The 27,855-nt window shown below is 35.5% G+C and overlaps 2 protein-coding genes across 2 annotated transcripts; both read left to right on the top strand.

Annotated features, from left to right (window-relative positions):
* Nucleotides 1–4,929: 4,929 nt before the first annotated feature.
* Nucleotides 4,930–12,217, top strand: LOC111502473 (uncharacterized). Its single transcript, XM_023156564.2, has 3 exons — nt 4,930–5,087; nt 7,625–7,744; nt 11,745–12,217. Exons 1-3 carry the CDS (start codon nt 5,006–5,008, stop codon nt 11,969–11,971), a joined length of 429 nt encoding a protein of 142 aa, XP_023012332.2. The 5' UTR covers nt 4,930–5,005; the 3' UTR covers nt 11,972–12,217.
* A 10,355-nt stretch (nt 12,218–22,572) lies between these two features.
* LOC111502474 (uncharacterized) lies at nt 22,573–25,928 on the top strand. The gene is made up of 3 exons (XM_023156565.2): nt 22,573–22,730; nt 23,113–23,238; nt 25,677–25,928. Exons 1-3 carry the CDS (start codon nt 22,661–22,663, stop codon nt 25,832–25,834), a joined length of 354 nt encoding a protein of 117 aa, XP_023012333.2. The 5' UTR covers nt 22,573–22,660; the 3' UTR covers nt 25,835–25,928.
* Nucleotides 25,929–27,855: the final 1,927 nt, after the last annotated feature.

Raw genomic sequence — 27,855 nt, 5'->3', positions numbered from 1 at the left:
GGATTCAAAGGTTGGAACAAAAATATACTTATGACACTATTTCTGTCTGTCTGTTTGAAAAAATCTGTTTTTCCGTTAATCAGCTGTCGCACCCCTATGAACGACAACCCTAAGAAGTCCAAACTTGTGCGAGCTAAGGATTAACGAGGTCTTACCTTTCAACATACTCCATTAATAGTAAATCTCCCCCAATCGGATCCCTTGCTGAGGGCTAACTTGAAGGCCACGTTAATTGAAATCTTTCTACCATCAGCTCATAGAAAAATTTCTAATTGATTTCTGCAACTTCAATAGATTCAACTCTAATAATAATTTCATGAATCAATATCTACGAATATCTACGAAGAAACAGTCCTGACTACGACTATCGTTTCCGATTTATTAATGATTTTGTAATTTTTCCTTCTATCCGAAATGACTTTCCTCGCCTACAAGATAACAATCTTATCAAGTCTTTCATATCATTGGCTTGCATCAAAATGAGCCTCCAGAACATTACTGATCCTTTTCAGTATTTTCAAATACATTTAGCAACTCCAGTCTAGCTTGTCTTCCAGGCATTTTTGTAACTCTGAAGTCACTTGATGTGAGGCTAATCTGAAAACAAGGAAGTTTGTTAATTTTCAACCATCAGGTTTTGGTATTGAAGGCACCAGTTAAGGCAGATAGTTTTGTTTTGCCTGATAACTTCGTAACTCATGAGTGTCTTCAACTAGAAGATCTTTCATTAAGCGTGTCCTATCTTTTAATTCAAATAAAACAATGTGTGCGTGAGATATCATCGATATTTTTTATTCGTTTGTTATTTGTGGAATATAATATCGTTAAAATGTCCGCTACGGCATGACTCCGGCGCATAAATAAGGCTGAATTTGACCGATGGCATGGGTTATACTGGCTTCAAGAACCTTTATAGACCCCACAAGAGGAAGTCAAACGGAGTCAAATCGCACGATCTGGGTGGCCAGTTCACATCAACTCCACGTGAGATGAACATGCCCTCAAATCGTTCGGGCAGATTATATACAACGTGGCATGAGCTGTGTGGCACGTAGCGCAGTCATTTTGAAACCACATGTCATTGGTGTCCATATCTTCCACTTCAGGACAAAAGAAGTTGGTAATCATCGACCCAGTGATCGGCGTTGACAGTCATGACCTGTCAACATCGTTCTCGAAGAAATATAGAAATGGGCCTTATCGCTGAAGATGATTTTTCAATTCATCGAACATATGGTCGTTGCTCGAACAGAACACCTAGTTTGATAAAACAATTTTATTATTTGGACGTGTTGTTGAATCCTATATCCATCCATGGTGATTTGGCAAAACAGAATAAATGACAACTAATTTGATGGATGTAGCTTCAACAATATGTTCCTTATCAATTGTCAAAGTTCAGAAGTCCATTTTGGGACATCCTATATATCAACCCACCTAAGCTAGAAGGCCATGCTCATCGTTTTAATGGAAATTCTTATATTTTTACTTGGAACCCGACTGGTTTGTCTTTCTTGCCACTTTTATTTGTGACTAACGATAATGCGGTTTCATCTAATGAGGACATTTTCAAACTTATACATTAAACTAGTTTAGTGTATAAGTTTGAAAATGTCCTTATATAACGAAACTGCAGTAACGTTAGTCACATATGAAAGTGGTAAAAGACATAGGAAGTTTCAATTCTCTTTTTTTCATTATGATTTTCTACCACGTAGTAAATAACGGCTACATCCATCATTTTATTTTTTTCCAAGCCTTTCAATGGAAAGCAGCCTGGTGACACCCTATCAAAAATTCTTATTTCTTCTTTTTTTACTGCTTTATTCTTTCTTAATTGACAATCCTATAAATTGCATTGAAAGTTGTCATAGCACTACACCAATAAAAATATATAAAAATATATAAAAATACATAATACATACACCTACTTAAAAAATTCAACAATTTGAAACGATTACATACATTCATTCATTGAGATAGTCAGCAACTGAATAGTAACATTTTTTCAACAGAAACTGTTTCAATAATTTTTAAAAATATGAAAACTTTCCTTTCCTTTGAGGTGGAATGTTATTGAATAATCTAGCGCCCATGCTATTTGGAGATTACTCAGCTTTAAATGGACCGTCTGAAAATATATATCTTTTTCCTTTCTCGTATGATAATTGTGCACGTTATCTTCAAGTGTGAATTTATTTTTGTTTCGGAAAACATACATACATACTTCACATATATAAACACATGATGTTGTAAATATACCTAAGTTTGGGGAAACAATTGTCTACATGAATGAGAGCTAGACACCCCTGACATGCAGCGAACCATCCTTTTTTGTGCTATAAACACCTCAGCACACCTAGTTGACATACCCCCCAATGCCATATCTAAGTTGGGAGTCTATATGAGTGGAATAAATAGTTATTAACTGTTTTTTGGTTAAAACATTACGCATGTTCCTAACTAAGTAATGAAGCTTGGCAATAATATGTCCACATTGTACCTTCCAGTCAAGGTGCTAATCAATATAAATCCCTAGAAATTTCATTGTTCCTTTATTAAATCTTGATAAGGTCCTGCCATTTACTTCGATTTCTATTGTGTTACATGCTTTCTGTTTGTTATGAAATCCATATAACGTTGTCTTATCAACATTCAAATACAAGTCGTTTTCATTGAAATAGTTAGTCATTTTTTTCATTACATCAGTGCCCACTTTTTCTCTTTCCGATGTTGTAGGAGCTGATATTGTCAGAGAAAAATCATTTGCATATACAGTGTACTTGCCTGAGTTGATATTCTGATATATATCTGTTACATACAATATAAATAGCACAGGCCCTGATATTGACCCCTGAGGAACACCTCTCTCAATAGTTGTCAGTTGTGAGTTGACCTTCTGAGTCTTGCTGACATTGTTTTGGGCTATACTAACATACTGTGTACGATTTTCTATGAATGTTGATATCCAAGTGTTCGCTACCTCTCTAATACCAAATCTTTCCAGTTTTGCTAGTAACTCAGCGTGGTTCACACAATCGAAAGCCCTGCTTAAGTCACAAAATACTGTAGCTGGACTTTCACCTCCTTCAATATGTTCTACCACTGTGCTATAAAAGGAAACTAAAGCCGTTATCGTCGACCTCGATTCTCGGAAACCATGTTGGTTTTCGTTTATAATTTCAAATTTTTCAATAAATGTTATAAGACGGTCCAGAAAAGAGTATTCGAATATTCTTTGAAAACTGAAAGGTATCATTACTGGTCTTTAGTAGGTGAATATCCAGTTTAGTATGAAAAATTATTGAATTCATCCCAGCCACATTGCCACATAAAACGGTCAGTAGGAGGTACCTCTCTGGCGATTTGTCTTGGTTTGCTGTTAAGAGTTTTCAATCTCAAATATTTCTAATGTGTTTAAAAAAATCTGTTTTTCCGTTAACCAGCTATCGCACCCCTACGAACGACAACCCTCAGAAGAAAAAAAACCTGTGCGAGCTAAGGATTAAAGAGGTCTTACCTTTTAACGTGTGATTCCTGACACGGGTTAGAAGATTGCAAGTGAAAATCAGTCGTTCAGACTAGAGCTTGAACCACCGACCAACACGGCAGTCAATTCGAGTGAGTGAACAAAGCACCCGCGTCGAACAGCTTGGCTACCGACTCTTATACAATATTAGGCAATTACAAAACTTCACCAGATAGATGAGTAATTCTGGATGTACAGGTGAATTTTTGGCATTTTAGTTTGTGGCATAAAATGTCAATTCTGGAAAAACAATTACAAATTCGAATAATTGAATAGAACTGGCTTACACTTGATGAAAACCCATATTAAAACTAATTATTACAGTTTATTGTATGATTGTCAGTATAAAGGGTTTTACAAAAACCGCGACACGTGTTTCGCTATACAGTAGCTTTCTCAAGGATAAACTAAAAGTTACTTCTGAATTACAACCATTTTATACTCTAACCTAGTACCCACTCGTGTGCCTAATTTCTACCCAACTATTTTTACCTGGAAATGAACAGATTCAATAATGGCGAGTTATTTAATTCAGTGTAATCGTTCATGAGATATTTAGAGTTTTTGAATTTGTTTTTTTCGATACTCTTCCATTCTGGAAACTATATTTGTGTTTCTTTAGGCGGGCCTTGAACGTTCTTCCAGTTTGACCAATATAAAACATCGGACACGACCCGCATGATGATTTATATACTCCCGATTTCTCTGAAACTCAACTTTCATCTTTGTTATTCCTAATGTACATGCTTAAAATGGTGTTGCTTTTGAAAGCAATAGTTACACCTTTGCTGTGCAGAATATCTGAAATATTTGTTGTGGTTTGGCCCACCTAGGTTAAAGTTATATAACTTTCAGTATGTGCCAGTTTAAGATACATTGAAAAAATCATGTTTGTTGTTAACTTTTGTTATTGTCAAGCCGAAAAAATTTACTGATTTGTCCTTTTCCATCATCATTGTGAACGTGATAGAAGGGTGGAGAGAATGATTTACCTGCTGCTCAATAGTAGTTTCAGCAGTGCACACCAAATAATGGCATTTATGAAAAAATGTGTTACCTTAGGTTGTCATTGTTGCCGTTTTTGTAGGAATCTTCAATGTTTTCAAAAATGAAATACAGCTCAAATTACTGGATGATAATATATCTTTCTACAGATAAAGACATTTTTGAAAACTGTTGAAGAGTTTCTGAGTTTATTTATTACAAGCATATAAATAATCAAATCTTCATGAAGCCAGCTAAGACAGAAATATGTATTATTCAACTAACATAAAAAATATTCGTACCAAGCGATTCCGTATAAGTTTGGTTATGGCTAGATGTAACATAACAAATTCCCTCCAAGAACATTTTGCTCCGGACTATCACCGATATTTTCAAGAACGTATTTATAAATTACTCATACGCTAGGCTAATTTACTTGCTTGTGTTGTTTAGTACTCTAGCAAACAAAACATTCGAAAGGAGGTGGCAAAAATGTTGCGCGAATTTTGTGCTGTTTTTCTTGTCGTGGCGATTTTCTCCACGGAAATCCATGGAAGACCTTCAATTAGATCAGGTAGGAAATCATTGATAGGCTGCTAAAAATGGAAGAACGTTGATAAGGTGTTTATTTCAGTGTTTATCAACGTGGCTATACAATTCACATATTTGGTTATCGTACCTGTATGGAGATATGAAAAATGATAGTGGGGTATTATTTTCTCCTTCTAATTTTTTTCTCAAGTTTGGGACTCCGAGTTCAATAAATATTTTTATCACCTCAATATACTGGGAACATATAAGTTTTTTTCCCTGGTCGATAATTAAAGTATTATTCTTTTATAAAATCTTTCAGTTTTTAAGTAATAATGTATCCACCTTTATATCTCAATGATAATTTAATTTAGGCTTTTCGACAAAACACAGATTAAATGTTCTACAGTATATAATACAAATACAGTATATATACACACACACTTATACACAGCGAGAACCTCAAGTAACTAATACATTAATTTTTTTTCGTAATTATGAATGCAAATGAAAAACTCTGAAACAGGTAAATTTTTATATATAAAAATACACTTTCTGGAAAACATTATTCAACTAGCTTTAAGCCCTCTAGGGATAGGGTAATAGCTACCCCTCTGGAATGGAAAAGGGTAGCGTGTGACACCGCGTTAAAATAGATTTTCAATTCTCTGTTCAACAATATAGCACTTTTTCATTCTTGGACTTGGATACCCAATAAAAAATGAATTTTTGGTTCATAAAAATGAACAGCTCTCGAGTAAAATATCCGTCACTAGTCTATTAACTGTATTGCAAAAAAGTATCATCGGTAACTGCTAGACTAGTTAATCGGGTCAGGTATTTGACTCGAGGCTGTTCAACTGTCATTAAAAGTGACATTTTTATTGGTTGTCAAGAGTATTAACAAATGATGTTTACAAAGTAGCGTTTTGAAAATATTTTAACATTAGTGTTGAAAGTATTTTAACATGATTTTGTGGCCGATTTTTTTTTGGTAACAATTCAATTGAAGCTCTTTTTGCAGCCTCTTCAATATCGTCAGAATCACACAATTCCTCACTATTGTTCTTCATTATGCAAGACATTAAACACCATCAAAACCTCTTAATGTGACTTTAGATAAAACGTTAGCTGTAAACAATGCTGTTTGTTGGTAACCAGGTGATTAGGCGTCACCTGACACGGCCACTTCACAGCAAATGCGATAACATGAAAAAGTTAACTGACAAGAGATGTCAAAATGTGGTTTTATAAGAAATATCAAATTTTTCTATTTTATTATGAAAGCAGGACAGTTGTACAGAAAACTTTGTATGATATTTGTGATAAAAGTAAGTATTATTTTGTTAGTGAAATTGCTCAACTCGCTACGCTCGTTTCGCAAACTTTTTCACCCACAAAATAAAACCTTACTTTCAACACTCATATCATAAATAGCTATTTTCTTTGGTATTCAAGTCCAAAAATATTGCAATATTACTGAAGTGAAATTTGAAAACCATTTCAAAGGCGGTATCATGCGCTATCCCTCTTCATTTAAGCTTTTTACAGAGGCACTTCTAGATAGTTGAAAGAGCAGTTTCAAGCTGCTGGACAATAATTTCATGAAATTCAAAATATGCCTGTAGGGCATCGTCAATACCAAGAAGGCGGTCCTTGATTGAAGACAAAATATGAAAAACCAAGAACAATATTTGATAAAAATGACTGCGAGCAAGCGAGATATAAGTGGAACCACCTATTGGTGTGACACCCAAGTTAGCTTGCAATGTCGGTATTGGTAGTTTAATAAATCAACTGACAACTGTGTCAGCAGAAACTTGGAAAGCCTTCTTGGAATGTCATCGGAAAATGAATCCACATGATTCAAGAAATGATATAAAATCAGAAAAGATTAATGCAGTCAAGCTGCTGGAAAATAATTCCGTGAGATTTAAAAGATGAAGATAAGTCTGCCTGATATATGGAAAATTTTTGGCTGGGATGGGCATGGATAACGTTTGATTAAATAAACAATCCTTTTTGGGATCTGAGGAAAATAAAAAATATTTATGTGAGGTTATTGAATACGGATCCTGTATAAAATGCTTTGAGTTATATATTATTTTAAATTTTGTCTTTATAAAGTAACCTTCGAATAATAATCAGTTTGGCAAAAGTTGGATTTTACGTAAATGAACATAATTTCAAAAACCAATTGCAGAGATAATTTTTATGACTCTGTAGCATATCCATATATGATTATTATCTTTAGATTTCTGAGTCAAATGAATGGAAAGATGTTTTTTAATACTTTCATTATTTTAATACTTAGTCTAGCGTCATTCACTTCCAAAATGCTAGTGTGTTCAACGATAATAATGCATTTTATATCTTTTATAATTTTTTCGTGATATTTTATTTCGATTCCATTATTCTGCAATCTTTTTCGTCTAAGAGAAAGATTGTTAGCTAGTAACAGCTCCATCTCTTGAGCAAAGCTCCAAACGAGAAATAAATGTACCACTTCTATCAACGACTATCTTCATTCAGTTTGCACGAGTATTTTTGAGTTTATTGATAAATCTCTTCTTGTTTCAGGTTTGAAGAAGTGCTTCGACCATAAATGCCCGGAAAATACTTTCGCTTGTAGCAGACGTTCTGAAATTTCTCCGGATAAAAAGGAAATTGTTTCAGAAATAAAATGCTTAGATCTCCATAGTAAGTACAACACAATGTTTAAAAGAAATAGCAAACTTTATAAAAATGTCATGGAGAATTTTTAATTTCAGAGATGCCTAAACGTTTTCTATTTCTTATATGTTTAAAAATTTGTTTATATATGTGTTTTATATTATTGAATTTGCTTAGCTTAATGGTAACATTACTGTGGAAAGAGTAAAGTTTCATAGTTTCCAGCTATTTTCGAAAAAACAAAATGCTTTGAAAGAGGCTCTCATGGCGGTCAGTTGCAACGCCAAGCTTCCATATCAACCTCTAAATGAGATTCGTCCCCTTTCTTTTACTGCAGCTTTCACTGTAAGGTAACTAGATGAAACCAGAGCACAAAACGAAGCATTCGTAATCCAACACCAGATAGCGTTGTTTTGACCCGCCAGCATCTCATTGCTAGAGCTGTTGGGCTCTACTCTCGTTAATGCACAAACTACAGTCTTGCTCACAAATGAGTATCATGGAATAAAAATGCCGACGTGTTGAAGAGGAAAGTAAACATGAATATCAAAACCAAGAAGAAAATCAGAATAGACAACACATCAACACAAGGTGTTAATGTAGATGCTAAATGGATCTCATCAATCAGTTTGACATTGACATTAACTTACGATATGATACAGTTTGATATAAATTCAGAGAAAATGTAAGTGGAAATTACCAAAGACACAAATTCGTGACCTACCCTATAATCGTAGATTCTTTAAGTATTTTAATTTACTTCTCTATCCGATCGTCGATTTTATTGAAGCATCAAAAATCCTCCACTGGTACTATTCAGTGAATTTGGAATTTTTTGTGAAGAGTCATGATGAAAGACTGAGAGAATACCATTCAGAGGAGGAAGAAGAGAATAGTGAGAGGAAGATTCCTCTTACTATTTTGATTTACAAAGTATGTGTGGAATATAACATCGTTCAAATGTCCGCCACAGTTTCTCTGGGTGGAGCGCATTGGAAACGTCGAATTTTTCATTATTCTGGCGCATAAGTCAGGCTAAATTTGATAGTTGGCTTTGAGGAACGCTGTTTGTTTGTTCACGAACCCATCCATCCAAAAATGGGCATCATCACTGAAGATGATTTCTCTTTGAAAATAAGGGTCAGTTGCCAACTGCTCATGAACCCATTCAGCGAACACACGTCGTTGTCTATGTTCGTTTACCTCCAGTTCTTGAGTCAGTTGAATTTTGTAGGGGTGCAGGCTCAAGTCACCACGCTAAATTTGTGGTGGTCTGCGACGGCTGAGTTCTTGTGAGCCACGTGAAATTCACTGCTTCGGATTCTCCTGCACACTCTTACAGACAGCGGCAATGTTTCTGGCAGATCCTGTGTTTCATCGACGTACGAGTGTTGGTCGGTTTACTGAATCAGTGAACTCAAATTTATCCACCACATTGCAAATGCAGTTCTCTCGTTAGGACGATTATGGCGACTGTAAAAAAGGCGGAGCACGCGGTACGTTGCCTGAACAGAACACCCATTTTGATAAGTCAATTTCATTTTTTGCACGTGTTATTAATTTATCCGTCCATAGTGATTCGGCAAAACAGACTGAATGAATGACAACTAATTTGACAGATGTAGCTTCAACAATATGGCCGTTATCAATTGTCTTTTTTTTTATTATTAAATTTTTTCTGTGTTCTGAAATTGATACGTTTGAACTGCTATGCCGCCTAACATTCATTGAATAATAATAATAATTGTGATAATAATGTGTTGTCGTGGAGTTTTCAGCTCCTGGCGAGACGAATATCTTCCGAAAATAGGAGGAAAACTGGATAAAATATCGAGATTCTCTCTTCAAACTCCGCAGACTCTATCCAGACCACTCTGTCAAGATGGTTGTTCTGATTATTGGAGTCCTTGGTGCAATGATGCCCTTTCTACTCTCGAATCTTAAAATTATACCGGTCTGCCGCACTAAGGCAGAAATCTTAGATGGACAGATGCAGAAGGCTGTCATTCTTGGCTCACTGCGTTTGCTCAGGGCACATGATTGTCGGACCCAATGATAACTTACTCCACGGTGTGGGGAGTGGTCGTTGGTTGATAATGCTGGTGCGCCCTCCCGAATGTATCGGGGCTTCGAGGAATAGGGCGTGACTATCGCATACTTCAGTTTGAATAAAAATTATAATTTATCATCGTGCAAATCGTCCAATCTATAATAGAGTCCTTCAGAGAGTAGAAGTTTGATCGTTTCTCTGAGTTCCGTAAGGCTTTTTTTACATTTAACATTGTTTGGCAAATGATTACATATTTAAGGTGATTGTAAATTACTGAGAACTCAGAAAGTGTCAAAATAGTCTTGAATTGAAAGTCTGACGAGTGGAATAGTTAGAAGTGAAGGAAATGTATCTCTGTTTATACATGAAACAAGCCGTTTCCAATATGAAAGTGGCATATACTGTCAAAGTTTTATTTGCAGTGAATATAGTCCCAAATAAACTTGGTTTATTTCGGATAGACATCGCAACACAGAAGTCATGTGGTTTCTAGAAGATACTCCTCAGAACGAAATTCCTTATCGTGATTGAGACTAAATGGTTTGGGTGCAGAAGAACCTAATTCTCCATATTTTATTCTAACTGCATAACAACCCGATTTTTTTTTCAGTTAATGCTTTTGAGACTCTACTCGCGTTAATACTTCAATTGAAAGTTATTGGAGAGAGTTATCAATACAGCATCATAATATTTTAAATTTGTTTTCACAGTATTTGAAGATGAAATATTAGCATTGCAGTATTGACATTCTTGATATCCGAAGATATGATTTTATGGAGATCTGAGGTATTTTTGCTATGCCATATTATATTGGTGTATTCTGCAAATAACGTGAACTTTCCCTTCATATTCAACGATATCAGAACATTAATATACAGAAGAAATATGGTAAGCCCAAGAATAGACCCCTGAGGGTTAGGTTAGGTCTAAAGTGAGTGGGTCTATTCGACCCTCCACCGCAACCCGCAAGGGTTTATTGTGCCTCACACTCGCCCCAAATAAACCCAGCTTCTTAACGAAGCCAATTAGTTTGTATGGTGAGTGGTCTTTCAGGTCAGATGGTAAGAGTACGGATCTGCCGAACTGTAAGAACCTGATTCGGTCCCCAGAGGAGCAGGCATAAAGTATACGCTCTGCTGTTTTATCATGTTTCAAACAGAGGCGACATACACTGTCTTCCGACAGTCCAAGTCTCTGAATTTGAAGATTCAAATGACAATGACCAGTAAGAAGGCCTGTTAGACATCGTAGTTCATCCCTACTGTAGTCCAACAACTGTTTGGTATCAATCTTCGAAGGGTGGATAAACGCCTTGAAGTAAGCCAACCTGGAAGATTCTGCCAGAAGTCCATGAATCTTTTTGCCATCCATATGTTCAATGTTTGCTTGGCAAAACCTAAAGCCGCTTGCAGCACCCTTCTTTGCAAGAGAGTCAGCAGCTTCATTATCTTCCAGGCCAGTATGGCCAGGAATCCAAACCAGAAACAATCTGTTAAGTCTTTCTATTGAGGAGAGTCGTTTTTGGCAATTTGCTACCAATTTAGACGTTGCTCGGTAGGAGCCCTGAGGGACTCTACCTGTTCATACTAGTGGAACGAAACATTGCTGTCTGGTGTTGGACGAATGTAACAAAAAATATTATTTTAGGTTTCGGGAAGATAAAAATGAGTTTTATGAGTTTAAAATTCCTATATAGAGTGTAGTAGAGCTTTTTGACAGAAAGTTTACGTTCTGTAAAATAATTTTGAAATTGGGAGTAACCCAAAAATCCACAGACTCGTAAAAAAGCATCATTCACCTCCTCTTGAATTAGTTCTAATGAAAAACAAGAAAAAGTATACGATAGATTGAATTCAGAGTTTTCTCTTCGAATATTCTGTGAAATATATTATTCAAATATTGTTCAAAATATTAACAAAAACGTCAGTGGTCTTAGGATCGAATATATTTTGTTACTAACTTCCATTTTCCTTTCAGATAAAGTCTTAGACTCGGTGTCAACTTCAGAACCGAATAAATTTGGACCAGGAGTTTTCTTCCAAGGTTACAGTTACACAGCTGCTTATGAATACTCGGATGACGATACTGACACTGCAGACGAGAAGAACAAGGATGTTGGAGATAATGCAATTGATAGTGATAAGAAAGAGTCATACGGCAATTCAGAAGTAGAGGATTTGAATAGAGATATTCAGCCTGAGTAGCTTTATTTGTAGCATTTCGCAAACGATGACTCATTTTTGAGTACTGAGTACAAACATTACTTTTATGTAGTTCGATGGGTTATCGACTATAGAATTGTTTTGCTTTCCTCATATACTCTGTGAAAAATTTTCATTATATGTTTACGGCCTAACTTTTATATATTAGTTTCAAACATGCTAGAAACTTTCCTTGTAAACTGTTACCTATCAGTCAATACTTGTTTTTGAATAAAGCACTTTACTCAACATTTAGTTTTAGTAATATCTGCCTCGAACGACCAAACAAAAATTCTGCGCATGGTGAACATATACTCTGATATATGCTGTCGCAGTTAAAAAACTGTAGTGAGTTCATTCTCATTGGAATGAACGGCCTCAGGAGATCATAATGACTGAATTTTAGTACTATGTTAGTGTTTTAATATGCTAGTGGCATTAAATACTACCTGTTATTGTTCCTATGTTTTTAATACCTCTAATTTGTTATGTATTTTATTTCAGTTCTATTTCAGTGATTATCTCTAATATTCATCCTTTTTTTATTTAGAATCATAACGTATAAGATCAAACAAAGGGCTGTTCGAAATAGGACCTTTGTGGCTATTCATAGAACTTATTCCGCACCTTTCAATTTCCAAGCTATCGAAGGCATCCAGAAGCCTGTTGTCATGTACCATTCTCAAAAATTTTGAACATTTCTCACTTATTTTATGGTTGTTGGCATGTTGAGCGATACTAGATTTCTCCAGTCTATGATACCGAACATGCGAAAAAGTTCCTTGTACTGAGCTACTGTAGTCCATTTGGTTTGACCAACATATTTCTTATCACAATTCTCATAGCTTATTCCGTAACTCCCAGATTGTTTTTTTTTGTACAACGTCTTGTCTTTCGGACTGCCCAACACTTGTTGAAGTGTAGGTACGTGCAGTTTTGAAAGCCACTCTTTTTTCGAATGTTATTACCAACCCATTGGTGTATTTGGGTTCATATGGAAGCACTATGAATTTTGAATCTTCTCTTTCAAAAAAACGTCACGTTTAAATAAAAAACCCAAAAATTTTGGAGTTGGGAAAACGAATAATACATCGGAGAAAAATATCAACATTGTTGAAAATCTTCCAAGTCAATCCTTTGATAAGGAAGAACTTGATCTCCTGAACAAGGGTTTGAAATTTGGTTTGGCCTTTCCGAGGGAAGTCTTGAAAGATGTCGTGGTTTGTGTTGAAAGTGCAACAAATTGCTACTAACTCGAAGAAACAAATCACTAACAATTCCCAAAGAAAAGAAAACAACATTATCAAGAGATTGAAGGAGAAAGATGTTTTCCATTTGAAAACAGACAAAGGCAATAATGTTGTGATCATGGACAAATCTAAGTATTACGGTAGAATGGATAATTTAATTGAGAATGGTCCCTATAGAACTAAAAACTACACTTTAGAAGTGCACAAAATTGATTACACCGGCTTTGAGCAGAAGTTTTGAAGTATCTAACCCCAAATATATAGCCTGCCAAAAATCCACAAGACAGGCAAGTCAGTGCGACTAATAGTATCAGCCATAGGTTCCTCAACGTATAAGATTACCAAATAGTTAACGAAATAGCGAAACAGTTTAAAACTCTATCGATTCAGCAACCCAGTTCAAGTGTAAATACCTGTCATCAATGACATGAGTAGATTGAACTCATTTCGTGACATAATGTCGTAACTTTATGAATTATTTTTCCCATAATTTCATCCAGATATCCAGATTTGGTACTGAAGAGCTGGTTAGGCAAGTGTCTTACGACGAAACATCGGATGTCCTCAGAGAGGATGACATTAGTCAATGTTCCTCTCCCAATAGATAATTTCAACAAAGAACTCAATATAATTAAGCAAATTGCAGTAAACAACGGAGTTGAAGCTGAATTAATAGACACAATACTTTCCAAAAATGTCTACGCAAGAGCAATTCGGAACATTTTTCCCATAAATAAGTTAGATAATCAAAATCAAAATTATACAGCTCCAATATATTTTGCATAAACCAACAGAAAAAGTAGCTTCATTTTTGTTATTAAAGTTATTGAAATGGCATATAAAACAGGTATAAGTGTATACGAAGTCAATTCGAATGACATAAAAACTAAATTTCGCAAAATTCACCAAGTTGTAGTCTGAGAAAAGCCAAGTTCTTGTGATCGACGCGAAATCGACTGCCTTGGATTCTCCTACATACGTACGGGTTTTGCCTGTTTTGATAAAACAATTTCATTATTTGCAAGTTTTGTTGAGTGCTATATCCGTCCATGGTGATTTGCAAAATAGACTGAATAAATGACAAACAATTTGACAGGTGTAGCTTCAGCAAGAAGACCGTTATCAATTGTCGAAATTCGGAAGTCCTTATTTAATAATAATAATAATAAATTTTAATCTTCAGAAACATACAGTTTATAGACACGTCAATACATATGCTTGAAGCAGTTAGAGATACATTACTATAACTAAGTTAAAACAATAATAATAATAGTAAGTCACTTGACTACGATAAATACATAAAGTCATAAAAAAAAACATGTAAAATATAAAATGCAGAAGTTACAAAAAAAATAAACTAGTTGAAATTAAGTGTTAATATTAAGATAAAACATAGATACATACATGTGAGACTATTATTTTAGGTTGGGTTTATGACTGCTCAGCGAGTATATGTCATCAAGCCCCCGTTTATCACACAAGTTTCATATTCCTCTAGTGAGTAGAAAGCGTTGTCCGTCAAGAAGAGTTTAATAGTGAATTTAAACGTATACATGGTTGCATTTTTTAACTTATCCGGTAGCACATTATATAGTTTGTAGTTGAGTGAGTTTTCGGAAGATTTAGCAAGTCTATACCTGGGTACTCTGATTTTATTGGCCCCGCGGGTATTGTGTTCGTAGACAGCGGATTGCAGAGTCAAATTCGGCAGGTTCTTATGTATTTCCAGTAGTGTGCTCAAAATAAAGAGAGATGGAAGGGTCATAATTTTCAGTGCTTTATAAAGTGGTCTGCATGTATCAGCGTTGGAGAGAATTCTTACAGCCTTTTTTTGTAGTATGAATATTTTTGGTGCCGCTGTTGAGTTTCCCCAAAGTAGTAAACCGTAATTAAGATGGGTTTGAAAGAGGGAAAAATAGACGGTTCGTAGGGTGTATGAGTTTGTTACGGGCCTCAGTTGGCGGATTATAAAGAGTGAGCTGGACAATTTTAGGCTTAATTGACTGACATGGTTTGACCAGGTGAGTTTGTCATCCAGAACAAGGCCAAGCAGTCTGACATTTCTGTCTTCCTGCAGAGATGTATTTGTGGTTACTATTAATTGCTGGAGTTTGTCGTTGTTTAGTTTGAGTCTATTCGCGAGAAACCAAGACTCCGCTTTCTCTTCCGCTTCCTTAGCCAATCTGACCAGTGAGTTGTGATTTTTGTGTGAATAAATTAATGTAGTATCGTCTGCGAAAAGAAAGTTTTGACTGGATATAGGAAAGGGGTCAGATCGTTTATATAGATAATGAACAACAGCGGACCCAATACAGAGCCCTGAGGAACGCCCGGTTTGACATCTCTGAAACCGGATACACAGTTATTGTATAGCACCACTTGAAATCTGTTAGTTAAGTAGGACTCAATTAAGTCCAAGGCTACCCCTATTATGCCGTAATAATTGAGTTTTTGTAGTAGAATATCGTGGGAGACGCAATCAAAAGCCTTGGACAGGTCGCACAGGGTGATACCCATATGGCGCCCCTGTTCAAGACCTTGGACCAGGCTCTCCAGAATCCCTGATGCCGCACCTATGGTTGAACGATTGGATCGAAAGCCAAATTGAGAGTTGCTAAAGTAATTATTGTCTTCGAAGTACTTGGTCAGTCTTTGATTTAGTAAAGTTTCAATAATTTTCGAAAATATACAAATGATTGCTATTGGGACCCGTTACATGATATCATTGAAAGGGGCATGTTTTGAGTAAAATTTAATTTTTGGGAAAGGAAGTATTGGCTTCGTACTCCTTAATCTTTATAAATATCCAAAAAAAATGTGGGAATCTTTCAAAGAACGGTAAAAGAGCAATTAATTGTGAAATAAACTTTTGACAAAGACGTGGAGGTCATCAAAGAACCCTCTCGAAACAACTACTTTCTTATATACATTGAATTACATGAAAGAAAAAATACTTTTCAAAAAACTTTGAAACTTTAAACATTGAATTATACAAAAAACATTTTTTCTATCTAATTTGTACATGGCGGGAACCATGAGAAAGACCCTAACTGCAGCACTTGAGGTCCTACTCGTACTTCCACCATTGCACATTTACATACAAAGAGAAGTTCTACTGGTGACACAGGCTAATGCAGAGGCAAACCCCAGACAGCCAGTCACAGGGTGCAGAATACTGGTATACAGATGGCTCAAAGACCCAAGAAGTAGTGGGAGCCGGTATATACGAAGGCAGAGGATAGACGAGAATCACACTCAGCTTCGAACATAATGCAACACTGTTCCAGGCAGAAGTAGCGACCATCGAACACTGCATAGGGGAAATAAACAGGCAGAAGGTCACAAATAATCGCCATCGCCATTTTCTCCGACAGCCAGACGGCAATTAAAGCGCTCAGCTCAGTTCTTCTTTTCAAGACTGGTGGGAAGCTGTCTGAGCGCACTCAAGGACCTAAGTATCCAAAATAGGGTCACTCAGCTTGGGTACCCGGACATGAGGGTCACAAGGCCCATGAGGAGGCCGATGTTCTATCTCGTGAAGGCGCATCCAAAGCTATGAATGGCCCAAAACCTTTCTGCGGAGTAGTAAAAGCATGTATAAAAATATCTGGTGGAATAAGCTCCCAGGAATGAGGTAGGTGACATAGTTCATGAAGAACCCATCGCCCAGATTCACGGAAGACATGCTAAACTACAACCGTAAGGATGTAAGGGTAGTGGTGGGTCTTACTAATGGGACATAGCCGACTCAGGAATCAAATGAGCAATATGGGTCTGACAGATGAAACCCGATACAGGTTCTGTCAAGAAGAAGTATAAACTGCACTGCATGTGCTCTGTGAATGCGAAGCGATAGCAAGACTGAGACACCCTAGATGCGGGTAGGAGAAACCAGAGGCTGCCAGCTATATGAAGTGTTCAGTGTCAAGGCTATGGAGTCTCATCAAAGAGATAAAGCTAGACAATGAGCTCTAACAACCAAGGAGCATCACAATAGATCTGAAAAAGTTGCAGTGAATCAGGTCATGGGCTAGCTACCTGACAATCTAATCTAATGGATTCGAATTAGATATTATTCACAGGATTCCTACACAATATAGTATATAAAACACTATCATACTCATTGGCAGTCATTCGATGTTTCGGAATAAGACACTCACTTTCTTTCCAAAAATTGATCTCTTCTGAAAATATACCTCTTTGAATTCGAACAAAATTCCTATGGATTGTGTTATGTATTTTCGGATACAGACCAACTACTTTTAGATCAAACTTTATTACAAAGAATTATCTGACATTACCACTTCATTCCTATTTGACAGTAAACCGACAGTTCTCCAAACCCGTATTCTAATGTTTTCTAAATACTGAAGGTTTGGTACTTTTCAGCTTACCTTACATGATTATAATATATAACATTATCTTCCCCCTCAAATAAAATTAAAACATGTATCTGTCAGGTTTTTTTATAGTTCTCAGTGATCTACGTAATGTAGTGGTTGGATTTTCAGATAAGCTATTTTCTGCATTATTGTCATATCATGACTCTTTTTCACCAAAACTCTCTCATTCTGATCTGGGCATTGTATGTCAATCTCACAAGATTCATCTCCATTCAGCTCATTTTCATTCTCTGAATTGGAAGTTTTGCTTCTCCCCTCTGAAAGTAATTTATCTTCTGAATCAACATCATATGAAGAGTTGTTTTCAATAGATGAAAAATCATCAGATAATGTTGAAACCTTACGAAGATGATCTATATGAACATATCTTGGTTTATCTCCCACAAGCACAATATACGTCACCGGACTTACTCTCACTTTCACTATCCCCTTAGACCAATTATCCCTCTCTCCACGTACATTTTTAACATAAACTTCATCATCCTCTTGGAATTCTTTAAATCTATTGGGATGAATATTTTTATTTCTTTTCTCTATGATATATGTCTGTTTATCTTTAATGTATCCATTCAAATTCGGTTTTAGTAAAGATAATTTTGTTTTAGGTTTTTGTTTAAGCATCAATTCAGCAGGTGATAACTGAGTAACACTGTGTGGAATATTCCTATAGAAGAAAAGAAAATTGTCAAGTTTTTCTTGATTTGTCAGACAATTAGTTTTATCATCATAGAGTTGTTTCAAAAAATTATTCTTGAAAGTCTGAATACATCTTTCAGTTATGCCATTTGAAGATGGATGCAAAGGAGGAGATTTCAAAACTTTGACTCCATTAGATGTACAGAATAAAATAAAATCTTCCGAGCTGAATGGAGGTCCATTGTCTGTATGAATTTCATCGGGTAGACCGAAAACCGCAAAAGATTGCCTTAAACATGATATTATATTTGATGCATTAGTAGATCTGAGTATCCAAGCATCTATCCATTTACTGTGTGCATCTATGAGAATAAGAAAATTAATGTCATTCTTTTTTGCCAAATCCAAATGTAATCTTTGCCATTTACGTGTACACCATGACCAAGAAGTAAGGGGAGCTTCAGGAACATTTGTTGCATTCAATTGACAACATTCACACTGTTTTACTAAATCTTCAATATCTCTGTTCAAGTTGTTCCAATAAACATATTGTCGAGCTAACATATTCATTTTAACAACTCCAGGGTGTTGATCATGGAGTAAATACAAAACTCTTTGTTGTAAATGTTTTGGTATTAAAACTCTATTATTGTAGGTGATACATCCTTGATCTAAATTAAGGTATTCTCGTATTCTGAAATAAGGTAATAAATCTGTATTTTTATTTGATATTGGCCAACCATATAAAATGAAATATTTAACTGATCTGAGTGTATTGTCTTTCAGAGTTTCTTTAGCAATATCTCTGAATGATATTGGCAACTCTTTTACTATTGAAAAATATTTTATAGTCTCTCCACTACTCTCAGATTTGAGTGGGAGCCTAGAAAGTGCATCTACATGCGGCAATTTTTTACCTTCCTTATGTTTGATTTCATAATCATACCCCGAAAGTATAACTGCCCAGCGTTGTACTCTGGCAGCAGCCAAAGGGGTAATGGTTTGGAAGGTGAGAGTAAATACTGTAAAGGTTTATGATCATTGATTAATGTGAATTTTCTGCCATATAAATAATTATGAAACTTTTTTACACCATGGATTATACTAAGTGCTTCTTTTTCTAACTGACTATAATTTTTCTCTGCCGACGAAAGTGTAGCAGAAACATACATTACTGGTATTTCACTCCCATCAGGTAGTACATGAGCTAATATAGAGCCTATTCCATATGGGGACGCATCACAAGTCAATCTAATTGGATATATAGGATTGAAAGCCATTAAAATGTTCGAGCCCAATAACAATTTTTTACTGGTCTCGAAACATGTATTAGTTTCCCGATTCCAATTCCATGAAACGCCTTTCTGCAGTAGTTTATAAAGAGGTAATAATTTCTCTGATAACTTTGGTATAAAATTTGAATAATAATGCAACAACCCTAAATATGATTGTAACTGTTGAACATTTTCTGGTTTAGGAGCTTCCAAAATAGCTTTAATTTTTTGATCAGTAGGTTCAATTCCCTTTTCTGAAATCATGTGACCTAAAAATGTAACCTTTTTCAGAAAGAAATTACTTTTATCTAAATTGATACGAACATTATTTTTTTTTAACCTATCGAACACAAGTTTTAATCTATTCTCCATTTCCTGATGATTTTCTGCGGTTATAAGACAATCATCTAAATAACAATGCACCCCAGATATATTCTTCAGAATTTGTTCTATTACCGATTGAAATATATGCGGTGCAGATTTAACACCAAATGCAAGTCGTGTATATGAGAATAAACCAGAAGGAGTATTTATCGTTAACAACCTTTTGCTTTCATCGCTAACCTCAATTTGGAAATATGCATTTTTCAAATCCACAACTGAGAACAATTTTCCCCCAGACAATGAAGCAAATATTTCCTCAGCTGTGGGTAAAGGATAATACTGGTTTTCGATGACTGGATTGATGGTAGATTTAAAATCTCCACAAATCCTGATTTTGCCATTAGGTTTAGGAACCACCACTATCGGACTGGCCCATTCAGACATTTCAACTGGTTGTAAAATTCCTTCTTTGACTAAATTTTCAATTTCCTCTCGTACTCTATCTTTCAGGGCATACGGTATTCTGTATGGTTTACAGAATTTTGGCGTCACGTTATCTCTCACCTTTACATTCGCTATGAATCCTTTTATACATTCATTTTGATTGAACACATTCTCATACTCATTCTTCAATACCTTTATAAAATCTTCCACTTCATTGCTACAAACATTATTATTTACCATCATTGTATCATAACATTCAAACTTTTCTCGCCAGTTAGGCATCAGAACATTCAACCATGATCTTCCTAACAACGAAACACCAGACTCAAAATCAATCACTTTCAATTCTAGACTCTTACTGCACCCATTTTTCATACATTTGACATCAACGGTAGCTTTGAAAACCAAATCATTCACTTGACCAAATAATGTTTTAAGATTCACATTGTCTTTAACTAATTCAACTGTAGGAAAAAACTTTTTGAACAGTTTCATAGAAACAATAGAACTATCAGAACCTGTATCTAATTCAAATTCAATAATTTTTCCTTCAACTGAAAGTTTAATCATGACCGGACTAGTTTTACCATTACTCGACTGATGAACTTCTTCAATGCCTTTGATTATGGAATAAAATACTTCTTCCTCTGCGTTATCTGAGTTTTCTTGCTTTGCCTTCAGGTTTTGATCTTCAAAATCACCCTCGAATTCTTCTACAAAATGGACACGATTCTTGCACATGGGGGATTTTGACGTGTGTCCTATGGTATTACAAGAAAAACATTTCCATTGCGTTGCAGGACATTTTGAATTATTCATATGTAATCGCAAACATCGTTTACACTTCATATTCATTGACTGCGATGAACCACTACTGACTGGACTTGAACTTGACTGTTTGAATCTTGACCTAAAATGACTTTGAGTTTCAACTTTATTCACCAAATCAATTCCCATGATTTTGGCTTTGTTTTCAGCGAGTTCCATACTTTGAGCTATCTGGCAGGCTTTACTGAATGTCAAATTTTCCTCAGATAATAATTCTTTCTTAACGTTTTCTGATTTGAGGCCGCAGACTAACTTATCCCGAAGCGCATCATCTAAGAATTGTCCAAACTGACAATGTTTAGATAATTTTTTCAATTTGATTATGAACGCATTCATATCTTCAGAAGACTCTTGAGTACATACATAGAACTGGTACCGTTCAGCAATAATCAGCTTTTTTGGGCAATAATGTGCTAAGAGGACATTTTTGAGCTGCACATATGTCCTAGAACTGGGTAATTCTGGTGAAATTAGATCTTTGATAACACTGTAAGCCTCTCCACCAACCAAAGTGAGAAATAGAGGTACTTTCTTCTCTTCTTCCATATTATTACACAAAAATAACTGCTCCATTCTCTCGATATAGCTAGATATTTCCGACTCTCCAGGTTTGAAAGGTTCAATTGATCCCACCAAAGACATTTTTATAGTTCGACTTGACTCAGCTTCAGACTATTGACCAGTTTATCCTCGTCGCCAATTATGTTATGTATTTTCGGATACAGACCAACCACTTTTAGATCAAACTTTATTACAAAGAATTATCTGACAGATTGAATCAAATCAAATAGGCGAATGAATGGCATAACGTACTGTCATTGATGATAGTGACATAAAGTCGTAATTTCATGAATGAATTGAGTGCATTATCGTGTAATATTATCCAGATTGGTGCTGAAGAGGTAATAAAGCAAATGTATTATTCTGAAATATCGAATGTCCACCATTGAGGATGACAGTGTTCCTCTTTCATATACTATATTGTCTAGCAATCCTGTGAATAATAGCTGATTCGATTCCTTAAGGAATGTTTGGAGTACAAACCTAATAGGCAAAGGTGTTTTTTGTATAATTCATTGGAAGAAGTTGTTTTGAAAGTTTTTTTTTCATGTAATTGAATGTTTATGTGAAAGTAGTTGTGTCGAGAGGTCTTTTTCATTTCCCAAAACCTTCATTTCCCAAAAATTATTCGCTCTCAAAAATATACCCCTTACAATTCAAACAAAGGTAGTTGTAGCAAGAAACAAGTAGATATTTGTGGAAAATTAATCTTCATCACCAACCAAACTGATTCTTGTAATTGATAAATTATATTCATTCATAAACAAATAAGTATTGCAATATTATTTATTATTGGATGAGTTTTGTTCTAGATAGTCTCAATGTCAAACGATAAACTTCTGCCCTGCTGAGAATAAATAAAAAAAGAGAAGTTGATAACTGGGTATTTGTAAGGAGTTTTAAAAAATAATTACCAGTCAATTGCTAGTAGTTCGCAACTGAATTCAATTCGTGATACTTTGAAAAGTGATAATGAAATACTCAGTCGTATTCGTGTTGATTATATTAACATTTATCGGTTCATCAGTGGAATACATTGCTGGTAGGTTTGGCAACATAAAAATCACACTTTCATTGAATGTTATCTATCTATATTTGTAAATTGATGGATGTAGCCGTTACTACGTGGTAGGAAATCATAATGAAGAATAGGGAATTGAAACTTTCTATGTTTTTTACCACTTTCATTTGTAACTAACTTTACTACAGTTCCCTCCTGTAAGAACATTTTCAAAGAGTTTAAAGTTTAAGTTTGAAAATGTCGTTATAGGATGAAACTGCAGTAACGTTAGTTACAAATAAAAGTGGTAAAAAACATAAAAAGTTTCAATTCTCTTTCCTTCACCTATATTTGTGATTATTTCAAATAACCAGAACGGCATTCCTTCGTTCATTAAAGTTTCATGACTATCCCGATGTTCCAGGTCAAAGTCAGCCAACCTGTTACGGTCGTGATTGTCCTGTGGGTACTACAAGTTGTAAAAAACATATGAAATCATCACTCGATAGAAAATTACTGGAAATAACAGTGAATTGCCTAGATGATTTCAGTAAGTAGTCATTAAGTATAACAGAATCAATATTATCTATGTACTTATACGACTGAAATGTTATTGACATATATTTTGAGCTATCCTTCTTGTTGGGACGATGAATGGATCGTAAAACATATTCAAATTCAGTTTCGTACTGATTCCACTCGAATAATCATCAATGTCCACATTAACGGCTTCTAGATGTTCGTATCCTGAGACCTCTCTCTCTCTCTCTTTCTCTCTCTTCTCAATAAAATAATTTTCAATAATGGCAGTAATACAAATTCCGATGTAATCAACAGAAATGTATGTAATGATAGTTCACCTATCAATTTTTCTTATAAATATATACCTAATCTTGGAAATTTATCTTCAAATGTCATAAAACTCTTTCGTAATGAACGAAATATCAAAATATGCCAAAAAATATTAAAATTATTGATGATTTGAATACTAAATTGAAAGATACTACAAAAAAGTCAAATGTGATTTATAACATTCCTTGTCGCTGTCAAAATCATTGTCTCTGTCATAATCAAACTAAACCAAATATTAGGTGTGAAATTTTATATATGTGCTTCTACAGAAATTCATATGTAAATCAAATAAAACTCTCCAATACAATGAACAGATACAAGAGACCGAAATGAAATATGAATGTCCATACTACACTGATTTACATAAATTTCACGAAAATACGACAAAAATCTTCGATTCAAACTCCACCTTGAATACCAACAATTTGTATATGATATCAAAGACATTTGTTATTCGAATCGAAACATTTATAGTAATTTCATTGAGATTGAAAAGAATACGCGACGTACAGTAAATGTATCTCGACTCATCTGACGAACAATTCGGCTTCACGAAATACCATTGTGCCCTGAAATAGAAAAGTTCATATCGTCCTTTTAGACATCTCGAAGGCTTTCGACCGTGTTTGGCACAAAAGCCTTTTACATAAATTAATTGCGTTCGACCTGCCTCGGGGCCTGATCCAGTGGATTGGGTCTTTCCTGAAAGACAGAACATTTCAGGTTAGAGTAGAGGGCTCTCTGTCTGACAACAGAGAGATCCTCGCTGAAGTGCCACAGCGGACCGTGCTCTCTCCCACGCTATATTCTCTTCACCCAGCGACCTTCCGAGGTCCGAGCATGTGAAGCTATCCCTCTACGCCGACGACACGGCTCTCCTCTCATCTTCCATGGTTCCGGATCGTCTACATGCAACGCGCATTGGACGACCTCGAGCGCTAATACCTCGAATGGAAGATCCAAGTAAATCCGGAAAAGACCCAGGCGATAACCATGGGAAGAATACTATCTTCTCCGGCCAAAAAAGTGAGAATCTCTGGAAGGGAGATTGACTGGCAGGTGCAGGTAAAGTACCTCGGTGTTCTAATAGATCGTAGACTCACCTGGAACCAGCACTTTATAAGCGTGAAAGCAAAGATCGAGGGTCGGGTGGCAAGCCTGTACTCTCTGATAAATAGACGATCAAAACTAAGCCTATAAAACTAAGTTACAATCTACGACACGATGTTCAAGCCTGTCATCATGTATGCTTCAGGCGTCTGGAGGCAAGCGGCTCCGTCCAACATCTCCATCTTGGAGACTTTTACAAAACAAATTACTACGGATGATTGTGAATGCTCCGTGGTTCGTGCGGAACGAAGCCATCCGCAGAGATTTGCAGCTGCCTTCCATTCAGCAGTCCATTCAGTCGAGGAACCGGCAAGTCTTCGATTGTGCGGAAACTTACGATAATATGTTAGTCAGGGAAGATATAGATTAAGCTGTAGACGACCCTTTCCGATATAGAAGGCCCCGACACTCTGTCAAATGAGGTCCTCATGTCTTCCGTTAATAGATGAGTAAGATCTTCATCAATCTCACCCCAGCCAGGTAGGGGTACACCGTGAAGGGCGGTACTGATGTCTGAGGACATTCTGCCGCCATCACAAAATCAATTATGACCCATTTGTCTTTCTGACAAAAGCCAGTTTAAAGGGTGAGGGAGCTAGGCTTCAACCCGAATGAAACCAGGATGACGAACACTATCCAGACTCGTCGAATAAATCGAGTGACGGATCCTGATTTTGCGGGCTTATGAGTGTGTCAGGGTACGATAGAATTAAACAATGAAATCCCAATATTGAAAAATACAAGTTTATTACGTTGGTACTGTGTGTTTATATTTTCGAACATTGTGTCATTGATGATTATACATTCAAACAAGATAAATGTCAATTTTTTTCAATTCAAACTTTGTTAATTTTGAGTAATGAGCAATGAGCAATTATATTTATTTCGTTCTGGCGTTTGAGGGAAAATGTTTATGTATTGGATTTATTCTACGCCAGAGGTTTCAATTCTACGTTTCAACACAGCGATACTGATTTTATACGCCCAATTCTCTTAGCTCAATTAATATTGAATTATGAATTCCAGATGGGAGCTTGAAAGAATACTTTTTTGAAGAACTCAGCACACTGAACCCCTATACACATTATGAGAGTACATCTTATTCTGGCACAGGAGATATCGGCATTGGTGGCAATTCTATGAGACTAGGAAGATATAATAATGGACTAGAAGATTTCTCTTGATGTGATTGGATTCATTTCAGTTTTTTCAGTGTCTTGATTTATGGTAACCTTCCTTTGTGATCTGTGATTAAAAATAAAATTATTTATTTTCAAATATTGCGCATTATTCATTGCCTATAATTAGTGAGTTAAATATCAATTTTAAATTGATTTCTCAATTCAATCCAATTCAATTGAAACTGAATGGTACTGTCATCTACCAAGTAGTAAACAAAGCTTTGCAGCTCATTCAATTTCGTACCTGCATATGATAGCTTTGAATATAGACTACCCTATATACATCCTTTGTATATAGGCTATCCTATATAAAAAATGATAGATAGCATTTTTCAAAGCAGTTTATTGACTTTATAATATTTAAACCAAAAATCTTGATAACAACTATCTGTTCCATCCAGTAGCGGTTCAAACTTTTGGTGTTTATGGCCCGGAATCTCTGTTATTTGTTCATAAACTCCGAAGGAGAATAGGCCAAGCAACGAAAGATCACCGTTCTACCTCTTTTTTGATAGAAAGAATCGGTATTGCTATTCAACGTGGTAATGCTACTTCGGTCCTTGGAACTATTCCACCTTCACATAACTTTGATGGGATCATGAATTGCCTCATTTAATTACGGAACTAAAATCTCTTCTGAACAAGCCGAAATATGTGAATATTCATCAGTCTCCTATCAAAGTTAATTTGCAAGTGATTGATCCACCTTCTTCTTTTTCAATGCGGTCAATGGATTTAGGTCATTCTTGCCCCCTAAATATGAGTTGCAGTCCTTGTGGTTTTGGTTTCCTTTCAGTGAAAGAGCTTCATGAAGCAAGAGCCGAATCGATCCCTTTACGAAACCCTTCATCACTTGGAAGTATCGATCGCAGCTTGAGAAATGGTTCTTATGCAGATTACGAATCAGTAGAGAGTTGTCCTGAAAATTTTGAGAAGAAAATTGGATTAGATAATTTAGGAAACACTTGCTACATGAATAGCATTTTACAAGTATTGTTCATAACAAAGAATTTCAAGAACGAAGTTGTAATGATGAACGAGAACGACAATGTTTCCTACTTATTCACCAAACTCAAACACCTGTTTATTCAGCTGCAGTGTCGTAAGAATGTAAGGTAGGTATGATATTTAACGCCCAATGTGTAATAACGCCCGAATGCTGAAAATCGCAGATAATGCTGCACGAGTTATGTTACACTTTACACACACATAGAATAAACCAATAGGAACGCGCGGACGCGACGCGGCGCGGCTTACGTCACCAAATACTCAGTTGCGAACAACACCTCAAAGATGCTGATAGTGCACGGTTATAAAAAATACTCCGACAAATTCGAAAGTTTTTGTTTATGTTTTATAATTTACATTTATAATTTTGTGATTAGCGTTCATTTTAAATACCTTTATTTCATATTCCATTAACGATTTGATTGATTTGTTTGTAATTATATGTGAAAATATGAGATCTAGGTAGAAAGTACTAATCGGGTAATATCGCCCCATTAACTGAGGTTTGGGCGTTAATAGCCTGTATGGGCGCTATTATCCTTAAATGGGCGCATGTATACAAGGCGAAAATGTATGTGTATCATAATGAATAAATATAAAACGTATCAAAATTCCAAAGGAGTGTAAGACTGAATCTGATACTGAGAATAGTCCCTAGGATATAGTAATTAGTTGATTACTGATTTCATTCATGTTTGAGCTATAATGTTGTACTTAATTTCAGGGCGTTCATTGACGCACTAGTCTGGGGCGTCATTAGTCATCTACGTTTAATATCGCCCAATGAGCATTTCATAATTATTTATATTTTTATTAAAAAACCTTCAGATGTTGATGTTCTATAGTTATAACACATGTTAGAAGTTAGATATTTTTGTTAAAGATGATAAAAATATAAATATTGTAGTATTTGTAGTTCATATAATGATAATTATAATGCTATCTAAAAAAGACAATATAATATACTTTTAGATTTTGTACGGCTCTAAGTCGAAATATTTATTTTCATTGAGATA

Source organism: Leptinotarsa decemlineata, unplaced genomic scaffold (genome assembly GCF_025532065.1).
Source record: "Leptinotarsa decemlineata unplaced genomic scaffold, Ldec_3_MD MMD2_tig00026328_RagTag_RagTag, whole genome shotgun sequence".
Taxonomy (NCBI): Eukaryota; Metazoa; Arthropoda; class Insecta; order Coleoptera; family Chrysomelidae; genus Leptinotarsa; species Leptinotarsa decemlineata.
Note: the sequence above shows the minus strand (reverse complement) of the source record. Positions and strands in the feature narration are given on the sequence as shown.